General features: G+C 37.0%; 1 protein-coding gene across 1 annotated transcript in view; it reads left to right on the top strand.

The window, feature by feature from the left end:
• Nucleotides 1-714: 714 nt before the first annotated feature.
• Nucleotides 715-27,662, top strand: part of LOC120533626 — an 86,953-nt gene continuing 60,005 nt past the window's right edge. The window contains exons 1-2 of the mRNA XM_039760539.1: nt 715-740; nt 19,638-19,761. Coding sequence (XP_039616473.1) covers nt 19,677-19,761 — 85 coding nt within the window. The 5' untranslated portion in view covers nt 715-740; nt 19,638-19,676. The remainder of the gene's footprint in view (nt 741-19,637; nt 19,762-27,662) is intronic.

Here is a 27,662-nt window from a genome sequence, read left to right as displayed (position 1 = left end):
TTACATTGGGCAGTGCTTTTCTTAGATTTTAAATTCAGTATCTTAGCATTTAGGTTCAGGTTTTATTGCACATATTGCACCTTATTTTTCTTTCTGGCAAGCCTGCTCCTGACATTATGCTTGAAATTTACGGGCAGACTGGTGGCTCTGAGGTTAAGGATCTGTGCTGGTATCCAGAAGGCTGCTGGTTCAAATCCATGTCACTGCCAAAAAGAATTCCTACTCTGCTGGGCCCTTGAGCAAGGCCTTTAACCTTCAATTGCTTCAGGGGCACTGTACAATCTCTGACCCCAAGGGGTATGCAAAAGCTAACAAATTCCTAATACAAGAAATTGTATAAGGCGAAACAAAAAAAAAATTTGATGCACTTGTCAATTGGATGGCTTCACCATCTACCTCCAAATGCAACAAAGTGTTCAATTTTTATTCTTTACTACTTGTGAAGTCACAATTTTATAGTTAGACATATGAATGTTCTTTGGTTATGTTTACACTGTTAATCTAAAAAGCTTATATTTCTTTGTCTGATCTTTTTATATTGATGCATCATGTCTGATAAGGCCTACAGCATGGCAGCTCCAACAAACAGAGAGAAAATAACAAAGAACACATAAATACTTTTTCTTGCTAAGTAGTTAGAGTAGTGAACAGTGCACAGTGGGTGTTAGGCTTGAAGGCAGTCAACCTTTTTCATCCAGACCAAAGATGGAAGAAATGGGGATCTGCTTTATATAGATAAGGTAAGAAGCAGTTGAATATTCCTATTTATTTAAAAAGAAGAGCTGAGCTGGGCTGTAACAGGACAAGTGGCATTAGAGCCTAGTGATTCTTATACTTTTTATATCCCAGACATTTCTCTCAAGGTAATTCTGCATTTAACTGGGAAATGAACCCCAGGAGATGTGAGGGGTGAGCTGCCAACACAGTGTGAGTGTGTGGAGCACAGAATTGGATTTGCAAAAATGGAGATGCATCCCTGGGACAGGCAAAGTGATGGTTTGCAACTCTACTTTTAAAAAAGTGAGGAAAGACAGAGGTGTAAGTGCCCCACTTTGTTTTTTCTTCATTATTCTAGTCTTAATAGTCTTCTTGTAATGTAAAAAAAAACTCAGATGTTTAATAAACAAAAGGAGGCCATGTAGTGAAAGTTTTCAGTCCTCCAGATCCATGTTTATAACAGTAAGATTCAATTGAACTAGTCAGGTAATGTGCAGTGACCGGGAAATACAGAAATCTGTATTAATATATGAAAGTCAAAACATCTTATACTGCTGAGTATATCAGAACACAGAGACAAATAATCTGGACAGTGAGAAAACAGCTATGGGAATTCATAATAGCTTTGGAGATTTGTTGTAGTTTGAACATCTTGAACTGAATAAAGAACTCAGGGCATGTCAGTAAAAATATGGGCATTACTTCTAGTACTAAACTTTGATCAGTTTCTTCAGCTTGAAAAATGAACTTTTTTAGTTCATTTCTGTTATATAATGCCTTTCAAGTCTACGTCTATGTCAATGTTTATGTTTCATTCATCGATACAATAACTACCTATGCAGTGCCTTTCACGTCTTTTGTTCTATTTATATATAATGTTGTTCATTTCTGTCTGTCTTCAGTATTTTCATGTTCAGATCAATACAAGCAAACTGTCATCTTACATATTGATCAGTCACAGTCATAAACTAGTATAAACAGGGAAACCTCTTGCTGTTGTGGAAAACATAGCAAGCCCAAATGGTATTGTGAGGATAAAAAACGCCAGTAGATGACGATCCAAAAAAAGAATAGTCAGAACTGCAGAAAGATCAACACCAGTGAAGACTCAATTAGGCCAAACACCAGAGCCAAAGGGCACATGAAAGAGCTTTAGTCAAAAAATTAACAAGAAGTCAAAGGCAAACTAAACTAGCAGAGATTTTTCCTTCTTCAAACCTAACTACTCCCATGTCATCATTTGAGTGTTTTTGATCAAACAGAAGGATGGCTAAGCATTAGATAGGCTGCTATTTTATGCTGGAAACTGTGGTATAGCGGGTCCACAGCTCACGTCAAAAAGGCCAGTTTTAAATAAATAATTGCCGCACTCATGGCTTAGTGAGGGGGCATGGTTGTGTGGCTGAAGCGGGTCCTGGAGAATTTGTGATGTGGGTGTTTCTCACCTAAGTGCACAGGTGAGAAGCAGTCCGCATCCGTAATTGTTCCCGGGAGCCGCTGATTGCCACATGTGAATCACGTCCCCGTTATAAAGAGTAGCACGAGGTGGCTAGGGAGGAGAAGAAAGAGAAAGAAAAGGAAGAACGGAGGTTGCAGGAAGCAGCGAGGAGAGAGAGCCAGTGTGAGCAAGAGTGAGCGAGAGCGAGCAAGTGAGCGCTCGTAGGCAGCTGGACAGTGAGCCCTAGCAGGGGTGTTTGGCCAACAGTTGGAAGTGGTCGCTCCCGCTGAGCATTTTATGAAGGAATTGGCAGAGGGACGGCTGGCTGCATAAGCCCGAGTAGGCAGTGGGAGTCGGGGGGCTTGGAAGTTGAAGCCCCAATGTGAGCGTCCTGGCCGTTGGGTAAAAAGCCAAGTCTTGGTCTGGGGGAGCGCAACCGAAGCCAGGGATCGGGAAGCCTGCAGACCATTTGAATGGTTGAGGAGGTCAGCTGCTGAGAGGGCGACTCTCCTGTTGCGGGGCCCATATGGGAGAAGCAGGAGAGCCACCAGGTAAATAGAAGACACCAGGCTTTATTTTAAAGGACTGCTTCCAGCGTTATTTTAACCTCATTGTTTTAAAGCATTGTAGTTTTTCTATTATTGAATTTTTAACCTCCACTCAGGATTATTTATTGAAGATCCTCTGGAAAGCAGTACACTTTGTTTGAACACTTGTTTTTGTTTGTTGTCTTCATTAATAAAAACACTTGACACTTTTTACACCATCCCCTTGCTCCATTTGTTGTGCCTCACTACCGTGCTCATTGGTAACATTACCAACGGTGCAGGGTTCAAGGGCTCCCAGATGGACGATGGGAGCATGCCGCGAACCTGCATTGTCACAATACCCAATGATGTCATACATGCTTCACAACTGGTCAACTAGTAGCAATGGGGAGAGTGTATCTTAACAACTGTTAAACATAATGGCAATGGCCATCACAATAATAGAGAAATAAAATTTAAAAAGTGTAACCAGAAGGGGGGGGGGCACTGAACCCCAAACCCCAGACACAATGCTACCAAGACAGTCCTGGGTTCAGAACAAGTTGGTTTCTTTACAAAGAGAACCTTCAACGATTTGTTCTTTTCAAAACACCATACAAATGAAACAATTATTTCTCTTTCTCCTTCTTCTGCTCCTTCCCACACTTCTGTAGTGAGTGATGTCCACCTCCTCCTGACTCTGGCTCTAAGATGCCTCCTTTTATGTTGGACTCAGGAGTATTTTTGGTGACTTGGCATTACACTGTGAAAGCACTTCCATGTCATTTCTTGAAAAAAATGTGAGGTCTTTTCCCAGGATTGCCTCCTGGCAGCACCCAAGAACTCCGACAGGGCTGCCCTTCCAAACTACAAGTCCCTGGCAACCCAGTGGGCGTCCAAACTGGCACCAAATAGAGGAGTCCCAGATGTCCAGGATCCTCCAGTCCATCCAATATTCCTTCTTCCCAACTGGGAAAAGAACTGGAAACTGGGCTGCACCTCCATGCACGTGGTCCATGAGTTATGGCCTCTTGGTCAAGTACAACAATACACTCCATCCCAGTCAAAATGTCTGTCCATCTGCTATAGTGTCTACAACAACTAGTCCCATAACAAAATGAATGTTCAAAATGAAAGTAAAATTTAAATCTGTATATTTCAAAACCTCAGGAAAAAAAAAAAATTGGAACTCAAAAAAATTACAAGGTGCAAATACCAAATAAATAAATAAAGTACACAGTAATGTCAACTGGGACTCCCAGTGCCCTCAGGTAGTTCAAGCTGGGTGTCAGCCTGTAAAAGCCCTTCTGAAACTCACTTTATGCTACACAATACCTGCTTGTATGACTGTATTAGTCATATAGTCAACACAAGGCATAAGACATTGCATTCATATTTGATTAAATTGGAAGAAACAGAGATACAAATACAACCTTTGGGTAAGACAGGAGAATAGTTAAACATAGAAGGGATCATTAGCACAGACAAACAACAGCCAAAACTCTGAAACTAAAATGTTAGAAACCAAAAGACAGACAAAAGCTAAGTGAAATATCCTACAAACTCATTCTTAAATAAATTGATTGTCTTTTCTTAAATATTTAAAAAATGGATATGTTTACTTTATTGGAGTACTCATCATATATACTGTATCATGTCTGCCATGATGTCACACAGCATGTGAATCCCTTGCCTTGACCAGACACACAAAAATTCAGTGACTGTGAAAAAGCTAATGCAGAAAACTGCTGGGCCCTTGAGCAAGACAAAATCATGGGAAAAATACTAATCACAAAAATAATATTGTACAAAAAAACTAAACCAAATGAAACAACAAAAGCAGTGTAATTGTCAAATGATGTGTGGGTCACCGGGCCCTTTAAGAAAAAAGCTAAGGTTTAGAGTTGCAGGGACACATGAGGCTGCTGTGGCAGTGATCAACCCCATGGATTCCAGAGTCTTACCCTGATCCTGAAATTATTTCCAGTGTCGTTCAGGAAGTAGCTCAAGGGCAAGGCTTATGGCCATAACCTAACTGTGTTTTGATTATGATTGTCTGCCATTTAATTTTATACATAATTTTATGGACTCCTTTGATTATCTTTGTTGGAGAATCTGATTTGATTGTTTATTTTGTGGTCTGTGCAATTTTTAACAACATTAATATTTATTAAGTTGTTATGTTACTTTTGCATTTATGTGATGCTATCAGGTGGCCACATGATCAGTCCCATCAATAATATATACAGAGGCATTGTTATCCCTCAATGGAGAAATAACCTTCTTGTTCCAGTTTAGCATCAAGAAACAAGTAGAGAGGTCTTTTAAATTTTCTTTTCACTAATTCTGGTCCATCTGAACACTTTAGAATTTCCTCCAGCTGAGAAGATTGCCACATCCTGGTCTTTCTTAGTCCTCCCCTACATTGGTTATAGTCTGAATGAGGTGCTCCAAACCAGGTGGAAATGACTGGCTTTATGGAACAGAATGTATGGTTAAGTATAATCAAACAGTTGTAGTATGGATTTGTAATCTGTAAAGCACTTGGAGCAGTAGAAAGTCATTTTATAACTGAAATATATAGTAGAGCAGAGTGAACATATGAGGAAGTAGTTTTTACAAGAGCTGCTTTTATTATGTTTGTTTTTGTATAAACACTATCTGATTTTCTAAATTGTTTTATTTAGTGCTAATAAAGTCTTCCTATTCATATTGGGGTAGGTAGATGTGTTAAGTATTTTTCTAGGTTCATGGTGTTAGTTTGTTCCAATATATGTACATTGGAGGCTATGCAGTAAAATGGATGTCTTCCCTAAACAGCGTATTCGATATTTTTGGTAAACCCCTTACATTAAAGCTGAAAGTCTACACTTCAATCACACAATAATTGCTTTATTTCAAATTCATTGTGGTGTAGTACAGAGTCAAAATTATGAAAATTGTTTCACTGTCCAAATACTTATGAACCTAACTGTATATGTGGCATTTGCTTTTTATTTATCATTTTTTAAATTTCCATCTTTAATTGAACACATGATAGCATGGAATCAAGCGCACTGTTTAAAAAAATCAAAAATTAATAAATGTGCAGTACAGTTTAAATTCATTTTTGCAGATGTGAATAAAGCAATGCTGCAGTTAAATGTTTCAGTACCGTATATCTTCTAGTAGTGGCCGGCTTCTTATTGACGCCTGTTTCCAATAAACACCGGGTTTGAAGAGATGTCGCGACAAATAGACGCCGGTCTCTAATAGTAGCCGGTCTCCTTTAAGCGCCGGTCTGTAGTAAACGCCAATCTCCAATGACCCACCGCCTTTTTTGTGCGCTAATCCTCTTTTCGTACCACCTGGGCTACCGCCCTCCTGCAGTGAATCATACGGTAAGTACCTTTTCGTGTCAAAAATGTTTTGTCGTCAGATGCTATCGAGGAAGCGAGAAAGTCAAAAAGAAATTTCTTTGTGTACATTTTGCCCTTTCGTCTCCACGTCAATCATAACCCCACAGGGAGGGCAGAGGTGGCGGGAAGAACATGAAAATGCCATCTTCGTCACGTTAATCCTGATAAAACTGATTACTGCGCAACAACAAGCAATGGGAGTACCTGTATTGCCATCACAAGAAGAGGAAGATGAAGAAGAACTCGCAAATAACGAAGCAATCATTACCTATTCAGACAACGAGTAGATGGTAAGTACTGTACTTTATTGTATCTTATCCAGTCTCATGTCGTAATGTATACATATATGCATGAGTTTGGAGCTTATTTCCTTATGTTCCGCAGGGGACTTGTCGGGCTGATGCGCGCTTTCGTGCGAAATTTGGACTGGTGCAGGCCAGTGCTGGTGGCATCATTGGCAAGAAAGTTGACGTCTACCGTACCTGTTTTTCATGCTTATGGTAGTACCGTACTGTATACTGCTTTAATAAGACCGTACTGCTGTACTGATAATTTCATTAAATCCTGAAATGTTCATCCGGTGTTGTTACCTACATTTTGTGACCGTAAATATGGTACCATACCGTATTTTACTGCCAAATGAACCCCGTTTACCCATCACCATTCCGTCTGCGAGGCGAATAATAGCTGGTCTCCAACAACCGCCGGTCTCTTTTAAACGCCGGGCCATCCGAATAATTTTTTGAATAAACTCCGGGGCTACTATTGGAAGATATACGGTATTTTAAATATTTATATTTCTTAAAATGAAACATAACTTTGTTTAAGGAAAATTTTTAAATAATCCATACCCATAAATACAATCCATATGAACCAACTTACATCAGTGACTTCAACGCTAACCTGTTACTTTATGAAATATTGGTTTCTTGGAAGCCTCCTTATATAAACTGCATTGTCAGTGACGAGACATATCCAGTCCTTGGCATAAAAGACAGACTGGTTGGCCAAATATGCGCAGGGTTGTAGATGTTAATTCAAGGCTGGAAGTCACACCAGTATCAGTCAGTTATTCAGCCATTTTCTAACCCACTTATTCCTGAACAGGGTCATGAGGGTGCTGGAGCATATCCCAGCCAGCATAGGGCACAAAGCAGGAACAAACATTGACCAGGGTGCCAGTCCATCACAGAGCGAGCACACACACACATTGCACATTGTCTGGGCTAATGTGATCATTCACTTTCTTTTATGTCAGCTCATCTAAACATTGCACCCTTCAAGTGAAAATTTTCCATTTCTAAAGTGGAAGAGATGTATCTATCAATTTTCTTCGTTTAATCCTTTTCTTAACACTATAAAGAAGACTCCTAACAAATCAGAGTGGTGGCTCTGAGGCTAAGGATCTGTGCTGGTATCCAGAAGGTTGCCGGTTCGAATCCCTATCACTGCCAAAAGAGATCCTACTCTGCTGGGCCCTTGAGCAAGACCCGTAACCTGTAATTGCTCCAGGGGTGCTGTACAATGGCTGACCCTGTGCTCTGACCCCATGCAAATACTAACAAATTCCTAATACAAGAAATTGTATAAGGTGAAATAAAGAACAAAAAAAAATATATATCTCAACCAATCAATGCATACTATACAGTATATGCTCTAGTAGGTTTGCTTCTCAAAGTTTATAGAGCAGAGAAAATGTATATATTTGTAGTCAAATCTTTTCTTTAAAGAAGGTGAAGAAAAGGAAAACTCTGCTTCACCAATATACAAGGTAATTTGCTCATGATTTAAAGATTTGAAAATGAATTTAAGGAGCAAGACAGAATGCAGCTGATGCTTTTTCTATTCTACAGTATAACCACAAATAATGTCACCTGCATTGTGTACAAGCAAATGTTCATCCAGCTTAAATTGAAATGCAAGTTCATCTTTGTTAACTTTAGTATCTATAAGAGGTACATCTTATAGACCAATAAGAAAAGTGTACTTAATCATCTTTTAATATTTTGATGAACTTAATTTGATCCAGTGCAGGTTCATAGGGACAGGAACCCATCCCAAAAGTATTGGGTGCAAAATAGGATTCAATGCTTAGAAGAGTGCTGTAGGTTTTTGCATTTTTAATCACCTACAAAAGTATGTCATGTAAAAGTATGGGCAAGGTGATTGATTGGTTTATAGGAGATAGAAAATGGTTCACTGGGTACTCCCGGTATAACATTAATGGGTGGGACTGATGGACACTTAAACAGACAATATGATTTGTGGCAGAATTGTTCTTCTTTTTTGAAACCCCACTTTCTTAAAGAGATATTACATATGTTTAATTTCTTTTCCGAACGCATGGCCTATGACAAAGTCAACTCAGTTATAATTCAATCAAGACCCAAACGATTCTCTTTTCCCTAGAGTCTGTGTTTGATTTCAGAAAAAGAAATAGCTGCTGTTAAAGATATTATGAGGCTAAAGGTGAATGCACGAGTAAATTATTAAAGACTAGTAGATTTAGAAGCAGAAGAGGAGTTTATAGCAGCATAACTGCTATACGGCTACAAATACAGTAATTGATTATAAATAAAGTACCATGGCCTTTATTAGATCTAATCTTTTTTTGTCAGTTAATACCTTTACTCCAATTACTGCACTTACAACAAGTAGCACTAAGTATGGGAGAGTTAAATGAGTAAAACTCAAGACAAGTGGCATCATGTTCACTCTGGGTCAATTAATGTAATGATCAATGTAAAGGAAGGTGATACCATGGAAACAAGAGTGACACTTTTTTAATGATCATTTACAGCCCTTTTCCAATAGATAAGAAGATTTTTTATTTCTTGTATTTTTACCTGGACACGCAACCAATCCAAAAGAAATGGACAACTCCACTTCTTAACAGCTCAGTGACCTGTTTTATCACTCTTTATTCACTGTTATTATAGAGTAAACACTTAGTTTTCAAGGAAAAGAAAATAGTGCTTTCTCCCAAAAAAAAAAAGAGAAATTATGTTAGTAAATTGAAGGCAAGTGTCAAAGGAGGTAAAATACTAGAGAAAAGAAAAGAAGGATAGATCAACTTACTCAATGTTAAGGAATGTAGAATTTAACAAATACATTTTATCATCTGATATAGTCTTAAACTTTGACGTTACCCAAGACTACTTCTTTGTTGTTATTGTTTGTCGCCTATGTCTAGTATCACTCTGAAATTGCCTTGACCTCGTTTTTTTAGCTTTCTTTGATGCTTCTGTCATTCCCAAAACAAAAGACTGTAAGTTGGAACGCCAATCAAACAAAAAAAAAAGGTGGCTTTCAGAAAGCATGTTTGGGCAAATTGTTTTATTTTTGTAGAAGACTAACTAAATGTTACATTGACGTCAAAGAGGACATTGTCAATACCAGAAGCAAATATCAAAGAAGAAGAATGAGTTTCATGCTTCACAGTTAAACCAATATATTTGTCATGTTTCAAATGTCTTAAGACTGTCAGCAGTTTCTTTGATGACAGTCCATTACATACAGTACTTATAGGTTTCCACGCATGAAGCTGCCTGTATGTAAAAGGATTCATTCTTTACTTTTTTACACTCCCTTGATGTTTTGTGTTTTTTTCCTGTGTCACCTTGGACTACTTAAGTAATAAATTATCCATCCATCCATCCATTATCCAACCCACTATATCCTAACTACAGGGTCACGGGGGTCTGCTGGAGCCAATCCCAGCCAACACAGGGTGCAAGGCAGGAAACAAACCCCAGGCAGGGCGCCAACCCACTGCACGGCATACACACACACACACACACACTAGGGACAATTTAGGATCGCCAATGCACCTGACCTGCATGTCTTTGGACTGTGGGAAGAAACTGGAGCACCCGAAGGAAACCCACGTAAACACGGGAAGAACATGCAAACACCACGCAGGGAGGACCCGGGAAGTAAACCAGTAGCGCTACCCACTGTGCCACCTGTAATAAATTATACACTTGTTAAAAATGTTCCCTTTATTGGAAATATTTAGTTTATTTTGTTATAATGGAAATGTACATTATTTCATCCTGACTTTAATGTGAACTGTTTAAACGTTATCTATCCACTTGAAAGTTTGAGTGGCATCATTATTATGAACATGGAGAGAAAGCTAATAAGCTTTTAGTGCAACAAATTCACAAGCAAGAAGTGCATAACGCAATCTCGGTAATTACTAACACGAATGGAGATAAAATCATCGAACACAAAAATATAATGTGCACTTTTAGAGACTACTATAAATCCCTATATACTACTGAGTTTAAAGAAGACAATATACAATCTAATGCATTTCTGGATAAATTACAGATACCACAAATTGACGCTATTAGTGTGGAGGAGCTCGATAAACCTCTGTCATTATCAGAATTACTGGATGCTATAAAGTCACTCCAAGGTGGAAAAGCAGCAGGCCCTGATGGCTACCCTGCAGAGTTTTACAAGAAATTCTCCGCTCAGCTAGCTCCCCTCCTATTAGCAACATTTACAGAAGCCAGAGATAACCAATCTCTTCCACAAACCTTTCGCCAAGCACTAATCACTGTCTTTCCAAAACAAAATAAGGACTTATTACAATGTGCATCATACAGACCAATTTCACTTCTGAATAACGACGTTAAAATACTCTCTAAAATCATAGCTAGAAGGATGGAGAAAGTGCTCCCCTCAATAATATCACAAGACCAAACTGGATTTATTAGGGGCCGACACTTATCTTCAAATCTTCGACGCCTGTTTAATGTAATATACTCACCAACTAAATCAAACACCCCAGAAATATTATTATCATTGGATGCAGAAAAAGCATTCGACATGATTGAATGGAAATACCTTTTACTATTTTGGAGAAGTTTGGGTTTGGCCCAACATTTGTGCATGGATTAAATTACTGTATACTAACCCAGAAGCTTCAGTTTGCATCAATAACATTTGCTCAGACTACTTTAAACTAGAGCGTGGCACAAGACAAGGATGCCCTTTGTCACCACTGCTGTTTGCAATTGCCATTGAACCACTGGCAATACATTGTCGAAATACTGATCAGATAAAGGGGATTAGCAGAGAAGGACTGGAACAGAAAATCTCATTATATGCAGATGACATGGTACTGTATATATCGGACCCAGAAAATTCTGTGCCTGCAGTCTTAGCAGCACTCACAGAATTTCAAAAGCTCTCTGGTCTCAGAATTAATCTGAATAAAAGTGTACTCTTTCCGGTGAATTCGCAAGCATATAATATTAGATTAGACACCCTTCCTTTTATCATTGCAGAACAGTTTAAATACCTCGGGGTAAACATCACAAGTAAACATAAAGCTCTTTATCAAAAAATTTCGTCGTCTGTATGGAAAAAATTAAACAAGACTTGCATAGATGGTCAACCCTTCATCTCACACTAGCTGGAAGAATTAACACTGTTAAGATGAATATTCTTCCTAAGCTCCTTTTTATTTCAAAACATACCAATATACATTAATAAATCGTTCTTTAAGCAATTAGATTCAACAATAACCTCATTTATTTGGAATTCTAAACATCCACGCATCAAAAGAGCGACCCTACAAAGACAAAAGGCAGAAGGCGGCATGGCTCTACCTAACTTCCAGTTTTATTACTGGGCAAATATACAGTCGATAAGAACCTGGACACAAATAGAAGAACATACACAGGCATGGACCGCAATAGAAGTAAAATCCTGCAGTACTTCTTTGTATTCCTTGCTTTGTGCTCCAATAAACACACGTTATCGGCAATACACTAATAACCCAATTGTGCTCCACTCACTTAGAATCTGGAACCAATGTAGAAAGCATTTTAAGACGGAGAAGCTTCTTTCTGTGGCACCTGCAAAAGAACCACCTCTTTCAACCCTCACAAACATATGCAGTTTTTAATATCTGGAAAAATTTGGAATTAACTTGCTTAGAGATCTTTATATAGACAACGTCTTTGCATCCTATGAACAATTACATTCCAAATTTAACATTCCAGCTACAAATTTCTTTCACTATCTTCAAATCAGGAACTTTGTTAAACAGAACCTTCCAGATTTTCCTCATCTTGCACCCTCATCCACGCTGGAAAAATTATTGCTCAATTTCAAGGAGTTAGACTCCATCTCTACAATATATAAAATCCTTTTACAATCCCTTCCTTTCAAAGATCCAAGAGGACACTGGGAAAATGACCTCTCAATTAATATATCAGAAAAGGAGTGGAAAGTAGCAATGCAGAGAATTCACTCAAGCTCCATATGCAAAGCATACAATTATACAACTCAAAATTATATATCGAGCACATCTGTCTCGACTAAAACTCTCAAAATGTTTCCCAGGGCATGATCCAACCTGCGAGCGTTGCAACCAAGCCCCAGCCTCACTAGGTCACATGTTCTGGGCCTGCTCCAAATTAACATTATTCTGGACAAAAATTTTAATTACCTCTCAGACAGTCTTGGACTCACAATCCCTCCTAACCCATTAACAGCTGTGTTTGGGGTTCTTCCAGAGGGTCTTAAAGTGGAGAAAGACAAACAAACTGTGATTGCATTCACTACACTGTTGGCACGCAGACTTATTCTGATAAACTGGAAGAACCCAAACTCTCCTCTTTAAGTCAGTGGGAAACTGATGTGTTATATTATTTAAAATTGGAAAAAATCAAATACTCAGTTAGAGGATCTGTGCAGACTTTTTTCAAAACATGGCAGGATCTAATCAGTAATATTTTGAAATGATTTTATAAAGCACAGAGAATTTGTTGATTTAGGTATTTTTAAAAGCCTTAAATTTTACACCGTTTGGCTTGCTCTCTCTCTCAAGGGTGGGGATCGATCTGTTCTTAGCATAATTCTTTTTTTTTGTAAAAACTTGATTGCTATGTATTGATTGTAATAAAATTAATAAATAAATAAAAAAAAAAAAAAAAAAAGAAAGTTTGAGTGGCCCAATTGCAATATTCTATTTTTACTAAGAAATTCTTCTTCAATCAAAAACTACTTGGCAAAAAGTAAATCTAAATATGTGACAATTCTGTGTATGTTTAGATGAAAAGATGCATAAACAGTTACAAAAGTAAGTTTTATTATCTTAGTTAGTGAGGTTAAAAATAAGCAAGTAGAAATAAGGAATTGGTAGGCACAAAGTTAGTCAATCAATGGGCATATCACCAGGGCTAAGTATAAATGGCTTACTATTATATACATCTAAAAAATGTATATGTAATGTGGCATCTTACTCCTATTGGTAAGTGTAATGCACTATGACAAGATCTAAAGAGACCCCAGATTACCACAACAGGAATGTTTGTTGTAAGTACTCATTAGTCTGAAATATTTATAGCACAATTGCAAAATGTTTTTTAAACTCATTGTGTGTAAGGCAAGTTGTTTTAAACATAACAAATAAATATGGTTAGTCTACTTAGATGTGAACATCCATATAAGAAGCTAATTAAGTTTGCAGATGATATCAAGCTAGGTGGATTGGCAGATAATCTATTGAATCATTATAGAGGGACATTGACAGCAAACTGGTTTGGTCAGATTTGTGGCAGATGAAATTTAATGCAAGAAATGAAGAATATGGGGACACAGTTGGAAATTAGTTAAAGTTACATTTTGCACAAATATTATGAAGCATATAGACACTTGGTTTAAGCTACCAAGTAGTGCTTTAAACAGTTGGACTTTAGGGACTTTCAAAAGTAGACTGGATATTATTTTGGAAGAATTAAGTGGGTAGGAATCTTTGTTGGGCTGAATGGTCTATTGTCATCTAGATTGTTCTAATGTTACTTATCCCATACAACAATAAAAAAAATACAGGCATGATATCCAAAAGACCCCAAGAGATACATGACCTCTAGCCCTGACTTGTTACAACTGATGCCAATGTTCATATCCCAAAATATGAAACAAGCTGGATAGCAGGGGCAATTATGGATGATCGACTTGAAAAAATCTTTTATTGTCAATGAAGAATATTGCTGCTCATATTTTCCTTTCCTTCATCTTTTCCCACTTCTATGTGGGGTCAATGTGCTTGACAACCTTCTCCAAACAGCTCGGTCCTCCACCTCTTCCCCAGTCAGATCCTTTTCCTTCAGATCTTCTTTTACTTTTTGCTTTTGCTTCTTTTTTACTTCCATTCCCATCACTCTTTTGCCCCCATATTTATGGTGTCTCCTCATCATAAGTTCATATCACTTCAATCTACTTTTCTGAACTTTCATAGATATCTCACACAATTTTAGAACATTAGAACAATCTAGACGAGAACAGGCCATTCAGCCCAACAAAGCTTGCCAGTCCTATCTACTTATTTCTTCCAAAAAAACATCAAGGCGAGTTTTGAAAGTCCCTAACGTCTTACTGTCTGCCACACTACTTGGTAGCTTATTCCAAGTGTCTGTCATTCTTTGTGTAAAGAAAAACTTCCTAATGTTTGTGCGAAATTTACCCTTAACAAGTTTCCAATGGTGTTCCCGTGTTCTTGATGAACTCATTTTAAAATAACAGTCTCGATCCACTATATTAATTCCCTTCATAATTTTAAACACTTCAATCATGTCACCTCTTAATCTTCTTTTGCTTAAATTGTAAAGGCTCAGCTCTTTTAATCTTTCCTCATAATTCAACTCCTGTAGTCCTGGAATCAGCCTAGTCACTCGTCTCTGGACCTTTTCTAGTGCTGCTATGTCCTTTTTGTAGCCTGGAGACCAAAACTGTACACAGTACTCCAGATGAGGCCTCACCAGTGCATTATAAAGGTTGAGCATAACCTCCTTGGACTTGTACTCCACAGATCGTGCTATATAACCTAACATTCTGTTAGCCTTCTTAATGGCTTCTGTGTGACTCCTAAATCCTTCTCATAAGGTGTACTCTCGATTTTCCGACCGCCCATTGTGTATTCAAACCTAATACTCTTACTTCCTATGTGTAATACTTTACATTTACTGACATTAAATTTCATCTGCCACAAATCTGCCCAAGCCTGTATGCTATCCAAGCCCTTCTGTAATGACATAATAGATTCCAAATTATCTGCTAATCCACCTATCTTGGTATCATCTGCAAACTTAACCCAGCTTTGTACTTATATTCCTATCTAAATCATTTATATATATTAAAAATAGCAGCAACCCTAGCACTGATCCCTGTGGAACACCACTTTTAACATCGGCCAGTTCTGATAATGTTCCTCGAACCATCACCCTCTGCTTCCTATGTCTGAGCCAATTCTGCACCCATCTAAAAACATCACCCTGAACTCCCACTTCTTTTAACTTGATGCCCAACCTCTCATGTGGCACCTTATCAAATGATTTCTGAAAGTCCAGATAAATAATATCATAAGCTCCACTTTGATCATTTCCTTTTGTTGCCTCCTCAAAGAATTCCAGCATGTTAGTAAAACACGACCTCCCTCTTCTGAAGCCATGCTGACTGTTCAGAATAATAATAACTGTCCTTGCCATGTGTTGCTCAATCTTATCCTTAATAATTCCTTCCATTAATTTTCCTGTGATGCTTGTTAATCTTACTGGCCTATAGTTGCTTGGATCTGCCCTGTCACCCTTTTTATATAATGGGATGATATTTGCCATTTTCCAGTCCTTTGGAATCTCTCCAGTGGACAGTGACTTCCTAAAAATATGTGTCAAGGGTTTATATATGTACTCACTAGCCTTCTTAAGAACTCGATGGGTAAATATTATCTGGGCCTGGTGATTTGTTTGATTTCATCTTATTTAATCTGAGCAGCACTTCTCCCTCTACAATTTCCAAATCCCTCAGTACCTCCTTAGTAGTTGCATTTACCTCTGGCAGGTTATCCACTTGCTCACTTGTAAACACCTCAGAAAAATGTAAGTTTAGGGCATCCGCTATTTTACTGTCTGTATCTTTTAATTCCCCTTTACTATTCCTGATGAACTTGACCTCCTCCTTAACTGTTCTTTTACTACTAAAATACTGAAAGAATCTCTTAGGGTCATCTTTCGCCTTATCTGCTATATTCCTCTCCAACTGTCTTTTAGCCTCTCTGATATCCTTCTTAATGGTTGCCCTCATGTTCTCATACGTGCTACGATTCACTTTGCAGTCATTAGTCTTATATGCATATAAAGCAGTTTTTTCTTTGCAACTTCTTTTTTAAATCTTTATTAATCCACTGTAGAGTTTTTTTTCTATTAATTCCAAATGTAGGTATGTATCTGTCCTGCATTACATGTAAAACATTTCTAAACCTGTTCCACTGCTCCTCAACTGTCTCCACATTTAAAAGCGTATCCCAGTCTATCCTACTTAGACTTTGTCGCATCTGCTCAAAATTAGCCCTACCAATGTTCAACTTAACAATTTTAGTCTTTGCATCTGTACTCTTACAAAATACTGAGAACTGTATTATATTATGGTCACTAGACCCTAGTGGTTTAATCACCTCTACACCCTCAATTCTATCCTGATTATTACAGAATACTAAATCCAGACAGGCTTCACTTCGTGTTGGTGCTTTTAACCTGCTGTGTTAAAAAACAGTCACTGATTACTTCTAAAAACTCCTAAAAACTCAGATTTTGTTGTACCTGTGATTGTCTTGTTTCTTATTCTGTCCTTTTTTTGTTACTTCATACAATCCATTTCAACATTCTCATTATCTACCACATGTAACTTCTTCTCCTGTGCTCCCTTTTTACTGCTAATGTCTCAGCTCCATACATCATTGCTGCTCTTACTTTCGCCTTAAATTTTTGATCACACAGTACACATTTTAAATTTTGAAATAGGCCTTCTGAAGAATAGTGTTCATTTTTATAGGAAAATTTTATTTTAATCCTCAATGGTGGTCATAATGCTTTAGATTGAGAAACACAAAAAAACAATGAATAAATAAGGCAACATGATTTGAAAAGTTACACTGCAAATATGCTATGTGTTCATTTAAATGAGAAAAATGGCTAATTTAATTTAATGACAATATAAAGTTGTAAAAGTTTATTCAATGCTTGTTGAAAAATTCTGCTTTCATAAATCTAAGAAATGTAATTTTTCAGGAAAAAAGTTATTTTTGCTATCCATGAAAATATTGGTTCAGAAAATGGTTAAAACATAACCAAAGCATACAGACAATAAAGTAAGCTAATTTAAAGCAAGATAAAATTAAAATAAATGTAATAATATAGTGATATGATGTATTATATAATGATATAATGATTAAAAGGCAAAATTGTATTTAAAACAAAAAACAGGGAAACCAGAAAGTAAAGGACAAGCCAAATGAAGAATTGAATGCAAAAATATCTTCAAAAACAAGCAGCAAAGAACATCACAAAGATGGTGTGAAGCAGTTTCTAAGATAGATCAGGATAACTCATGAGGCATTGCTATAAAATATAAGCTCGGTTTAAATTGAATTGTGTGCATTTCTATATATATTGTATGCATCTCAGAATGCAGTGTACGTGCTTCAGTAAAGAGAATAAGTTGTGTTAAGAGGAAATTGAGACTGATATAGTGTCTCAAAAAAGCTGACAACTCATCTATTGAAATCTACCTTCTTTAAACATTAAGTGCTGGTGGCAGAGCACACGCAAGGCTTGCCGCAACTCAATCCCATACCACTCCAGTGTGCTGATTTTTGGTTTTGACTTTGGCCCACTTTACAGACTATGGTTTTTATGCAGTCCCCAACAGTGTTTTTCTGTTGCAGGCAATGATTTTTCATCCACAGGTATCTTTTAATCAAAATACTTATTGATCCTTTTCAGAATTGTGATGACTCTGATTAAAACTAAAGAGGTTTGCTGGAATTCTCTTGGCCTACCATATATTCTTTAACCTAGGAATGCACTTGGTTGCTCACCTCTGTACATTTTATACAGCTGCTGTTCCTTCAGTTTGTAGTCTTCAGATGTAACTAGTGTGTATAGTATCGACTGAGTATAATGTTCATTTTTTGTAATTGACAATTATGCCACAACAGGAAACGTTCAATACATGAAATAAACCTTTCCAACCATCTTTTCCACCTTTAATTCACACCCTTACAACTTTAAACCAAAATATTAAACGACCATGTCATCCATCCAAAATACTATAAATCCATGTCATCCATCCAAAATACTGTGTAACTATGTCCATACAATATAAAGTGATGCTTGCCTTGAGTCACAAGCACTCTACTTTGTAAATAAAACTTTAATAAGCAGTTATGAGAGTCATTAAAGAAGTTTTCAGTTCCCATTTTCCCAAAAAGTTATAACTAATTTTCTGAAGCTGCCTAAGTAAACCAACAGAAAATGGCACATCTAACCTGGCAACAGAAAAGATGTAAAATGTGTGCTCACATTTATAATGCAGATTGTGTAGTTATATCACACTGCCGACTTGAACATCATATAAAGGGATCATTTTTTGCAGATCATCTAATTTCGTCTACCTAATTCTCTGTATGAAATGTCCTGATACTGCACTCTATGTGGGAGAAACTGGACAAACACTCTACCAAAGAATGAATTGACACAGGTTCCACATCATGCATGGCAGCACAGATGTTCCTGTAGCAGCCCACTTCAACAGCCATGGAAACTTTGAGAGGGACTTTAAAGTCACAGTGCTCTTCAGAAGAGAGAAAAGAATGGGGAGTTAAAGTCATGCTGAAATGTGAGGATTGTTTGCATTTATCCACATAGAACCACATTGTATTGAAAAACTCATCAGAAACTTCAAAAGACTTTGTTGGACAGTTATCTCAGGCGGAGTGGTGGCTCTGAGGCTAGGGATCTGCACTGGCACTCAGAAGGTTGCCGGTTCAAATCCTGTAAATGCCAAATGGGACTCTGCTCTGTTGGGCCCTTGAGTAAGGCCCTTAACCTGCAATTGCTGAGCACTTTGACTAGTGAGAAAAGCCCTATATAAATGCAAAGAATTATTCTTATTATCTTATCAAAAGATCTCGACTACAAATTGTTCTCCTCTCTTGCTAAATGAATCTTAGCCTGGAGAGGTCTATTAATTTTTTTACATTTGATATGTCTCACTTAAAGGTTTTCCAATGTTGTATCTGTCCGAGTGTCTATATAAACACAGGGAACTCCACTTTCTGTATTACATCTTACCTGCAGACGGAGCCTGAGTTGCCTCGAAAGTTTGCATACTGTAATCTTTTTAGATAGCCAATAAAAGCTATCATTTTGCTTGACTTCTCACAAAAAAGTTATTGTAAAGAGTGAGTTACTCCTGGATTAACCTTGTCATGAGGATACACAAACAAAAGCTGTTAAGGTTATTATAGTGAATGTTAATCTCAGCATTGTACCCTCAGAGGCTGATGTTCTGAGTTCTGAGATTTTTCTGGTAAGAAAGACAGAAGTGTTAAGGTAAGCTAGTTCTACCAGTGAGTGGAGCCCTCTTAAACATTGATCAGCACATGCAAGTAAGAAATTCAATGAACAGAGTACATTATAATAATGACCCTGTAAAATTATAAAAATATATTAACATTTTTTTTTATTTGTTTTCCAGACTGGGAATCATGCAGAGGACTTTTTACGCATTGCACACATGAGCTGTATTGTACCTGAGCCAAGATGGCCTATGATTCCTCTCAGAATAAAACATCCAAAGTTGACACAAAAGTCAAAGCATGGTAAGAGCAGTTATTAACTAATATTAACATTACTTTTTGTTCTGCTGAATTCATTGTTGACTGGAAACTGGCCCAGTTTGAGTGGATCAGGCTTAACTCCCACCTTGCATCTGATGCTACCTGGATAGATTTCTACTCTAAAACCACATAGGGTAAAAGTAGATGCAGGAAATAGATACATTCTTACCAAGTACCCTTTGACATCCAAGTAACAATTGCTGATTTTCAGTTTCATATGAATTGATGAGGATTTTGAATATACTGTATATTTTGAATATATTATTGCAGCTGGAATTTGTAGTACATATAAATAGTACCAGAGTGTGTAATAAACTGAGGGTCTTTTATCGTCCAGATTTTTTTTTTACTGTCTTCAGTATGTTTGCCTGAAGCTGACATAAGTTTATAAATCAATACAAAACATATTGAGGCAAGTATTTAAAATGGAGGCTTATTCAGTTTTAACCATTAGAATAATATGCTTCTTTCTCCAGGAGGTACAGTGAAAGATTACTCTGACCACCGGTGACTAACATTACATAACATTCTTAAACCTGCAGGGGTGCCAGCCCATAACAGAGTCCTCTTAGACACCACACTCAGAATCATATTTGGCCAATAAAAAAACTTTCTACCGTTGCTATGTCCCGGACATTGTGGTGCCCTGAAATGGGGGGACCATGCATAGAAAATGTTGTTATTTTTACATGGTGTACCCAAAATGTATTCAAATACCTAATATTAAGTCTGCAATGTTCTTTGTTTATGTGATGCCATTTGCAGATGTCATGTGACGATGACCTTTGGACTAATGCCATTATGGAAGTGATGATATATAAATGCGTCAGTTTACTTAATGAACTATCCCTTGGTGGATACAGTTATTAGCAAAGTCCTTTTTAGCATAATTTCTGATTTCAAGTAGGCCATATTGCTAAAACTATGCTTCTGTTTTAAACTTCTGTTTGCACCTTACGTCTGACCCTTTTTGTTTTGGTTTCTGGCTATTTCTGATCTCACGGTTTTGATCCCTAGCTTTCCTGACCATGTCTCATTTTTGGTTAAGGATCTCTTGGCCCATTAATACCTCACAATAATCCTCAGACACACTGTGTGTTCCTACAGCTGTCATCAGCAAGGAATTGCTCAGGATGATGCACCCAGTCTCTTTTGTGTTGTTATGAACTAGGAGTCCCAAAAGCACGTAAGTCCCATAAATACTTCCAATAATGCTCAATAGAGGGGGGATATACTGCTAGTCCCCAGCTAGATAAATGGGCAAACTGAAAATCTTTATAAAAATAAAAAGATGTATTCCTCACAAAGAGTCTTCCAATCAGCAAAATTGTATTTGCCTAAAACAATACGGCAATCCAAAGTAAAGGTCTCAATACAGATATCAAAGAGTGGTCAAAAAATGGTCAAAATCCAATAGGTCACCCTTTGGATTTATATGGCAGAAGACAGTTCCTGGTGGTGATCAGCAGGTGGCCCCACCTCTTGAGGGATTACCCAAAAAAACACATGGGCCATAACCAAGGCATTGATACATTGACAAAGTAAAAAATAACAAATACAAAAATACACACAAACAATATTAATGTAAACAAAACAATCAAAAATGAACAAAAAAGACAGAAAACAAAGATCTGAACCCCAGACAGAAGAGAAGCCCTAGCTGAAACATTAGACATGTCTTCCTCTCTGAGATGACAGAGGTGAAATATGAACATGGGATTCAGAGCCAGCAGTTCGACTACTAAAATAAAAAAGATTTCCATTAGCCTGCTGCAGCTCCATCTCTCTGGCGATCTGGCCTGCTTACTCTCTTTTTTAGCGAGTTCCTGCATAGTACTGGTCACAATAGCAGTCAAGTTAGAAGATAATGAGATGTAGTAAAGACACTGCCCTTCAAAATATCTACAAGTGTTTCTAAACCTGGTTCATACTAGCAAAACACTAAAGTTCAAAAGCTATTGGGTATACTTAAGGAAGAAAAGCAGGAGAACCAAAGTGGAGTCATGAAATAGAAGATGGAGAAACAATCCAGTGGGCAGGTGATGCTTGATGTGAGCCTGTGAACAATAAGTCAAGGGTCTGCAGTAACTCTGTGTATTGATGAGTTTAACTCATCTGACAGCTACATGTGACCAGCACTGAGCTAGCAGCACTATGTGTATTTCAATGTCTTTTAATACAAACATAGCAACCATTGCTGAATGTGGCTCATAGCACATAATGCCACCTGTGTTGAGTTACTGTTACCAGAGTCTTCTTGACATAAGGCAGCTACCAAACCAGAATGTTAACTCGAGGTAAAATGCTTATTTATACACATGCACACTCTCACTCATACAGCGTCTGTTTAGAGTTACCAATCACCCAAAGACATTCACTGTAGGCATATACAAGGAAAACTATAATAGAATGAGAAAATATGAGGAGAACATGCAAAAGAAAAAGAGACTGTTTGAATCCCAGGACATGTGCCTGCAGAGGCAGTGACCACTGCTTTACCATCTCATCCAGTAGTTGTAAACACAACAACATGTTTGTGGATGACTTGAATGCCAACAAGACTGATGATTGGTGAGATTGAATTTGATTGAATCCTTGAGTAGTAGTCACCTTTAAACCTTGATTTAAGACCTATCTGGTTTGAATGACAGTACAACAGGTAGTCATTTGAACCCTGACTGGGGTTCTTTTGTGTAGACTGGGCATATTTTCCTTCAGCTTTTATGGGTTTGTTACTGTAGACTTCTGCCTAGACTAGTTGGTGACATGAGGAAAACAAGTGGTGTGGCATAGTGACCTAGACTTTGGACTTCAATTCCAAAGGTTGTGACCATGAGCAGATCACTACACCTGTCTGTGCTACACTTGGTAAAACAAAAGAAATAGAACCAACTGTGTCTCAAATGTTGTAAGTCGCCTTGGATACAGCCCTGATAAGTGATAACGTACACGACTGCTCCCTGGTTGGATAAGATTTACTGTAGGTCCCCATGACTGTACACAAGAAAATGTGCATTCAGAAAATAGGTGAATTTGACTATCCACTTATACACCAATATTGTTTAATAATGAGGTGCTCAGGATTAATGAAGGCCTACATAATGCATTACTATTCAAACAATCCTTTATTCTTTTAATTAATTATGTTGTGCAAATAAGGGATGGGTGGAAGAAAAGCAGAGAAAAAGAGGTAATTAATTTTTCAGTTTATTGGTTGTCAATAACAGTAAGGCTTCAGCTGTCTGTATTGCTTTTTATCTTTTATATATATATATATATATATATATATATATATATATATATATATATATATATATATATATATATATATATATGAAAGCAGCATGATTTTATAAAGCAAGATTAAAGGATTAAAAAGAAAACCTTTTACCAGCAAATTTGGAAGACACCTGCAAATGTCTCTGTATAACGTTACACACTGTGTGAGTGGCTCTATAAAGATTTTATTTATAAACAGCTGTTAACCTGCAGATGGAAGAAGCACCTGATAACTGGAGAGTTGCCAATATGACTCCAGCCTAGAAGAAAAGAGACAAAATTAATCCCAGTAATTACAGATCTTGCTTATCGAGTGAAAGATTATGGAAACAATCATTTGAAAAAAAAAACCCGGAAGACTAATTGTATGAAAATAATATAATAAATAATAGGCAACATGGACTTATGAGAGGAAACCAATATGTCAGACTTTTTTGAACATGGATTAGTAGACTAAAGTGAACTATGTGTCATAAATTATTTACTTAGACTTTTAAAAGATCTCACATGTCAAACATTAATTTTAAACTACAAGCAGAGGGCATCAGAAGTAAATGGCAAAACTGGCATTCATGGTTAACAGTCTGGTGACAAAGGGTTGAGATAAATAGTGTATGATCCACATGGGTGAGGCCATCAGTGGAGTCTATCCCTTAGATGTCTGTCCTGGGGGTCTTAATTCTTTCTAATTTATACAGTAGATCCCTGTTTAGTTATTAAACCTATGAGGTTTGTGTATGACACTAAAATTGGATGGATGGATGATACTGAGGAGGCAGCACAAGCGATTTAAAAAAGATCTGGCAACCTTCGAAACTGGGTGAATATGTGGGAACAGCAGCTTAATGTAGACAAGTGCAAAGAGCTATGTGCTGGCTGAAAGAAAAAGATGAGTGTCACTGACCTACAGAAGCAACCTCTATAAAAATATTAGGGAATGACATTGGCAAAACATTCTCATCATCTAGGAAATTCACAGGCACATTTTAATACTAAGCCCAGACTGAGTAATGTACTACTCAGACTGCTGTTTTGGTCATCATTCTACAAAACAGAAACACAGCACTAGAAGACATGAAAATTATAGCAGCCATATGTATCCCAGGACTACAGGGCTTGTTCTGTTCTGAGAATTTCAAGGAATTGTATCTCTTCAGTCTACAAGAGTGAACAGTCAAGCAAGGACATGATCTGCTTCGTCAGAATTCTCAGAGGTATTAATTAAGTGGATCCAGCAGAATTTTATGATTAAATTGCAAATAATGTACACTCTGACACCAATGGAAATTACAGCACGTGGTGGTAAATGTGAAGCTGAAGCCCAGAAGCACTTCTTTACATAAAGAGTGGTGTGAAGCTGACTCATGTAAGCAGAAACCTCGGCAAACTTTAAAAGGTATCTAGATGACATACCCTATGGGAACAACTGAGTTGTCAGCTCCCTAAAACTTCTTGATGGACTGAGTGTTCTCCATTTTTTAGTTAGACTTCCAATATTCTTATATCCCTTTTTTCTGTTCCTGACTTTTTAGGTTATTTCTATTGGGTAGCACAGAGACTTTCATTAATAATTTATAACACTTGATAGTCCAGTACTGCAAATTTTTCTGAAATTAATAGTATACCCCTTAGATGTTAATTTATTTTCATAACTATTATCCAGGTTCCATGACTAGATACCAGTAAAAGTAACATAGAACATCAGCAACTATGCTCATTAGACTCATCAAAAAAAAACAAAAAACACTGTGTAAGTCAGTATTCAACTGCTGGTTGATTTACCATAGGCACTTTTCAGTTCTTCGTCTTGTTGGAGGACAACACAGTATTGTCTTAATTTAATGTTCCTGCATGGATATTTTGAGAGAAAATATTTCAAGGTTTTATTTGTTGCAAGTGGCTAAAAGAATTTTAATTTTATCTTCCAAACTTTAGTCTTCCAAGCACCATCTGTGTCACCCATCTGCAATACTTTGTACCTGTGAGCTTATTCTTTCTGTATCAAACTATTAAAGGAGCTTATGTGTTTCCTTATCCCAACAAACATGATGAGAGTTACTGTAAGTCCAGTTGGTAAAAAGAGACACATTATATGGTACTTGATTTATCAGTTAAAAATGTGTGTAGTGCTTCTGCTTCACAGCTCCACCAAGCTGAGTTCAAGTCAAGACCCAGTGGCTGTCTATGTGATGTTGCATGAGTTTTTCTCTGGGTAGTTAAATTTTACTCCTAAATCCCCAAACATATGTTTGGTTAAATGGCCATTGTACATTGGCCATTGTGAATGTGAGTGTGGGTGCTGCAATGGGCTAACCAGAGCTGATCCCTGTCTTGTGCACAGTCCTCCCAGCTTACACTCAGCTCCCCTCCAACTCTGAAATGGATTAAATGGATCCAGGATTGCTATCCTCTCCACCTGTTGACCACTGCATTAATGTTACTGAACCAAAATTATTGCCATGCAGTACAACACACATTTATCTTTCAAGGGCAAACAATAATCTCACAGTCTTGGTGAAGACATCATTTTTTCTACACTTAGCACTAAAGAAAAATAATCTTTTATCATAATTCTTATTTACTGTCTACTTTACAATGTATCCTTGACTGCTATGAAAAATGCTTTGTGATAGTACAATCCATGACAAGTGCTATGTAAAATATATAATAATTGATAAAAACGAAGGATAATTATAAATTACTTTTCTTTCAATTTTTCACATTAGCTTTTCGGTCGCGAATCTGCTCACTCTTTTCAATTGTAATACTTTAATATCTCTGTGTAACACAATTCTTGATAGATCAAATCACATCAGGTTCAAAATATAACTTTTTAATCTGTTTACAAAAGTGAATATGTAATTTTTGCAAATTTTCTTTTGCTTGCCTATTACTTGCTTTTATATTTATGTTCAGAAATATATTGTTACTAAGCATTGGGCTTGTCCTTGCTGTTCACTGTGGATCAGTTAATTCTAACTCTTTCCCTCATTCATAATGTTATAGCCCTGGGGTATGCAACCATCCTCAGTTTCTGAAGTGAATCCAGGCATTTAGAATTGCCATTACATGTAAAAGTATTAGTAGCAGTTGTAGTGGCAGTACTGTTACATGTACAGAGAACAGTGAAATTCCTACTTGTATGTCCGACATGTAACACATTACCGCTCTCTGTTGTCATGATAGTAAATATGAGTCACACATTGGCTTATGTCAAGTCAAGCATAGAAAATATTATGATAGCCTTGCATGAGATGTGCTAATTTCAGTGTAAATGAATCAATAATTGGACTTTCAGGTTTTATATTGAACATGAATATTTTTACAAACAAATGCATAGTGTTATGTATTAACATTGGTTTGTATGTGCTTTATTGTTATTATTGCTGTTTTTGAATGAGTATTTTTCATATATTATGTATTTATTGTGATGCTTGTAGTTATGTATCTTTCATTTAAATGTCCTGATATTCCATGTGCTTTGCGACTGAAGCCCCAGGAGGCGGGGCCAACCTAATATCACAACTCCTAACGCCTCCCTCTAGTAAAGTATCTATCTATCTATCTATCTATCTATCTATCTATCTATCTATCTATCTATCTAGTAGTTTTAGCAAGAACAGAGATCATTCAGTTTGTGAAGGAGTTTTACTACCATTGTTATTTTCTTTGGAATTTCTGTTTTCTTAATTTATTTTGCTTTGTCAAAGGTTCTCTCTTCTGGATTGTAGATTTGGACTTGTCTTTTAGGCAGCTCTTTTTTGCCTGTTTCTCCTTTTCTGGTCTTTTTTAAATGAATAAGTCATCTATTATTAAAATTCTTTGCTTGTCCTTTTTTACACATGCCAAGGGTTTATGGTCCCCCTCCCCCGTTCTTGTGGGACATTTGTTATATTTCTGGAAACTTTTCTAATTATTTTTCCAGCTTCTATTGGTTTAGAACTGTTTGGTTGTAAGCTTGCTTTTAGTAGTTTTGATTTTAAGTGGATTTGGGTTGAGTCTCATTAGGTAAGCAGCTTAGGTTAAGGCCCTGCCTTTGTGGTCCTTTTAGGAAACCTCACACTCATTTTGCTATGTTTGGGACTCCTAAACACAACATGAAGTGCCCACAATTACACGGTGACATGAGTTTCTAAAAGTACAATTTAGCATTAAAATATTATTGGATTGCTAAAAAGGGGAAATCAAATGTGTCTGTTTCTGTCTGTAAGAAAACTGGCAACACTTTAGGAATAGGACTACTTATAGTCCCTTTATTAGTTATTTGAATTTAATCATGTGAATGTTAATAATGTTATGCACTAATAAAGTACTTCTTCATCTACAGTACTTCTACAATGTAGATTAATATACACTGTACTGTAGGTACATGCTTGTAAAATACAGTAACTGGTTAATACTAGGGCTGTAACTGTGCCAGTATGGAGTTTGTACATGAGACAGTACCTTTATTGGCATGTGTGTATAAGAGTATAATAGAACATTAGGTGAAAAAAAGACAATAAATACAACATGATAGACTGAATTCAATACACATACACATATACACAATACAGCCTACTAAAGGCCTAGGTGTTGTAATGGATTTCCGGTTTCATATTCCG

This window comes from Polypterus senegalus, chromosome 8 (assembly GCF_016835505.1).
Source record: "Polypterus senegalus isolate Bchr_013 chromosome 8, ASM1683550v1, whole genome shotgun sequence".
Classification (NCBI taxonomy): Eukaryota; Metazoa; Chordata; class Cladistia; order Polypteriformes; family Polypteridae; genus Polypterus; species Polypterus senegalus.
This window is presented reverse-complemented; position numbering and strand designations above follow the sequence as displayed.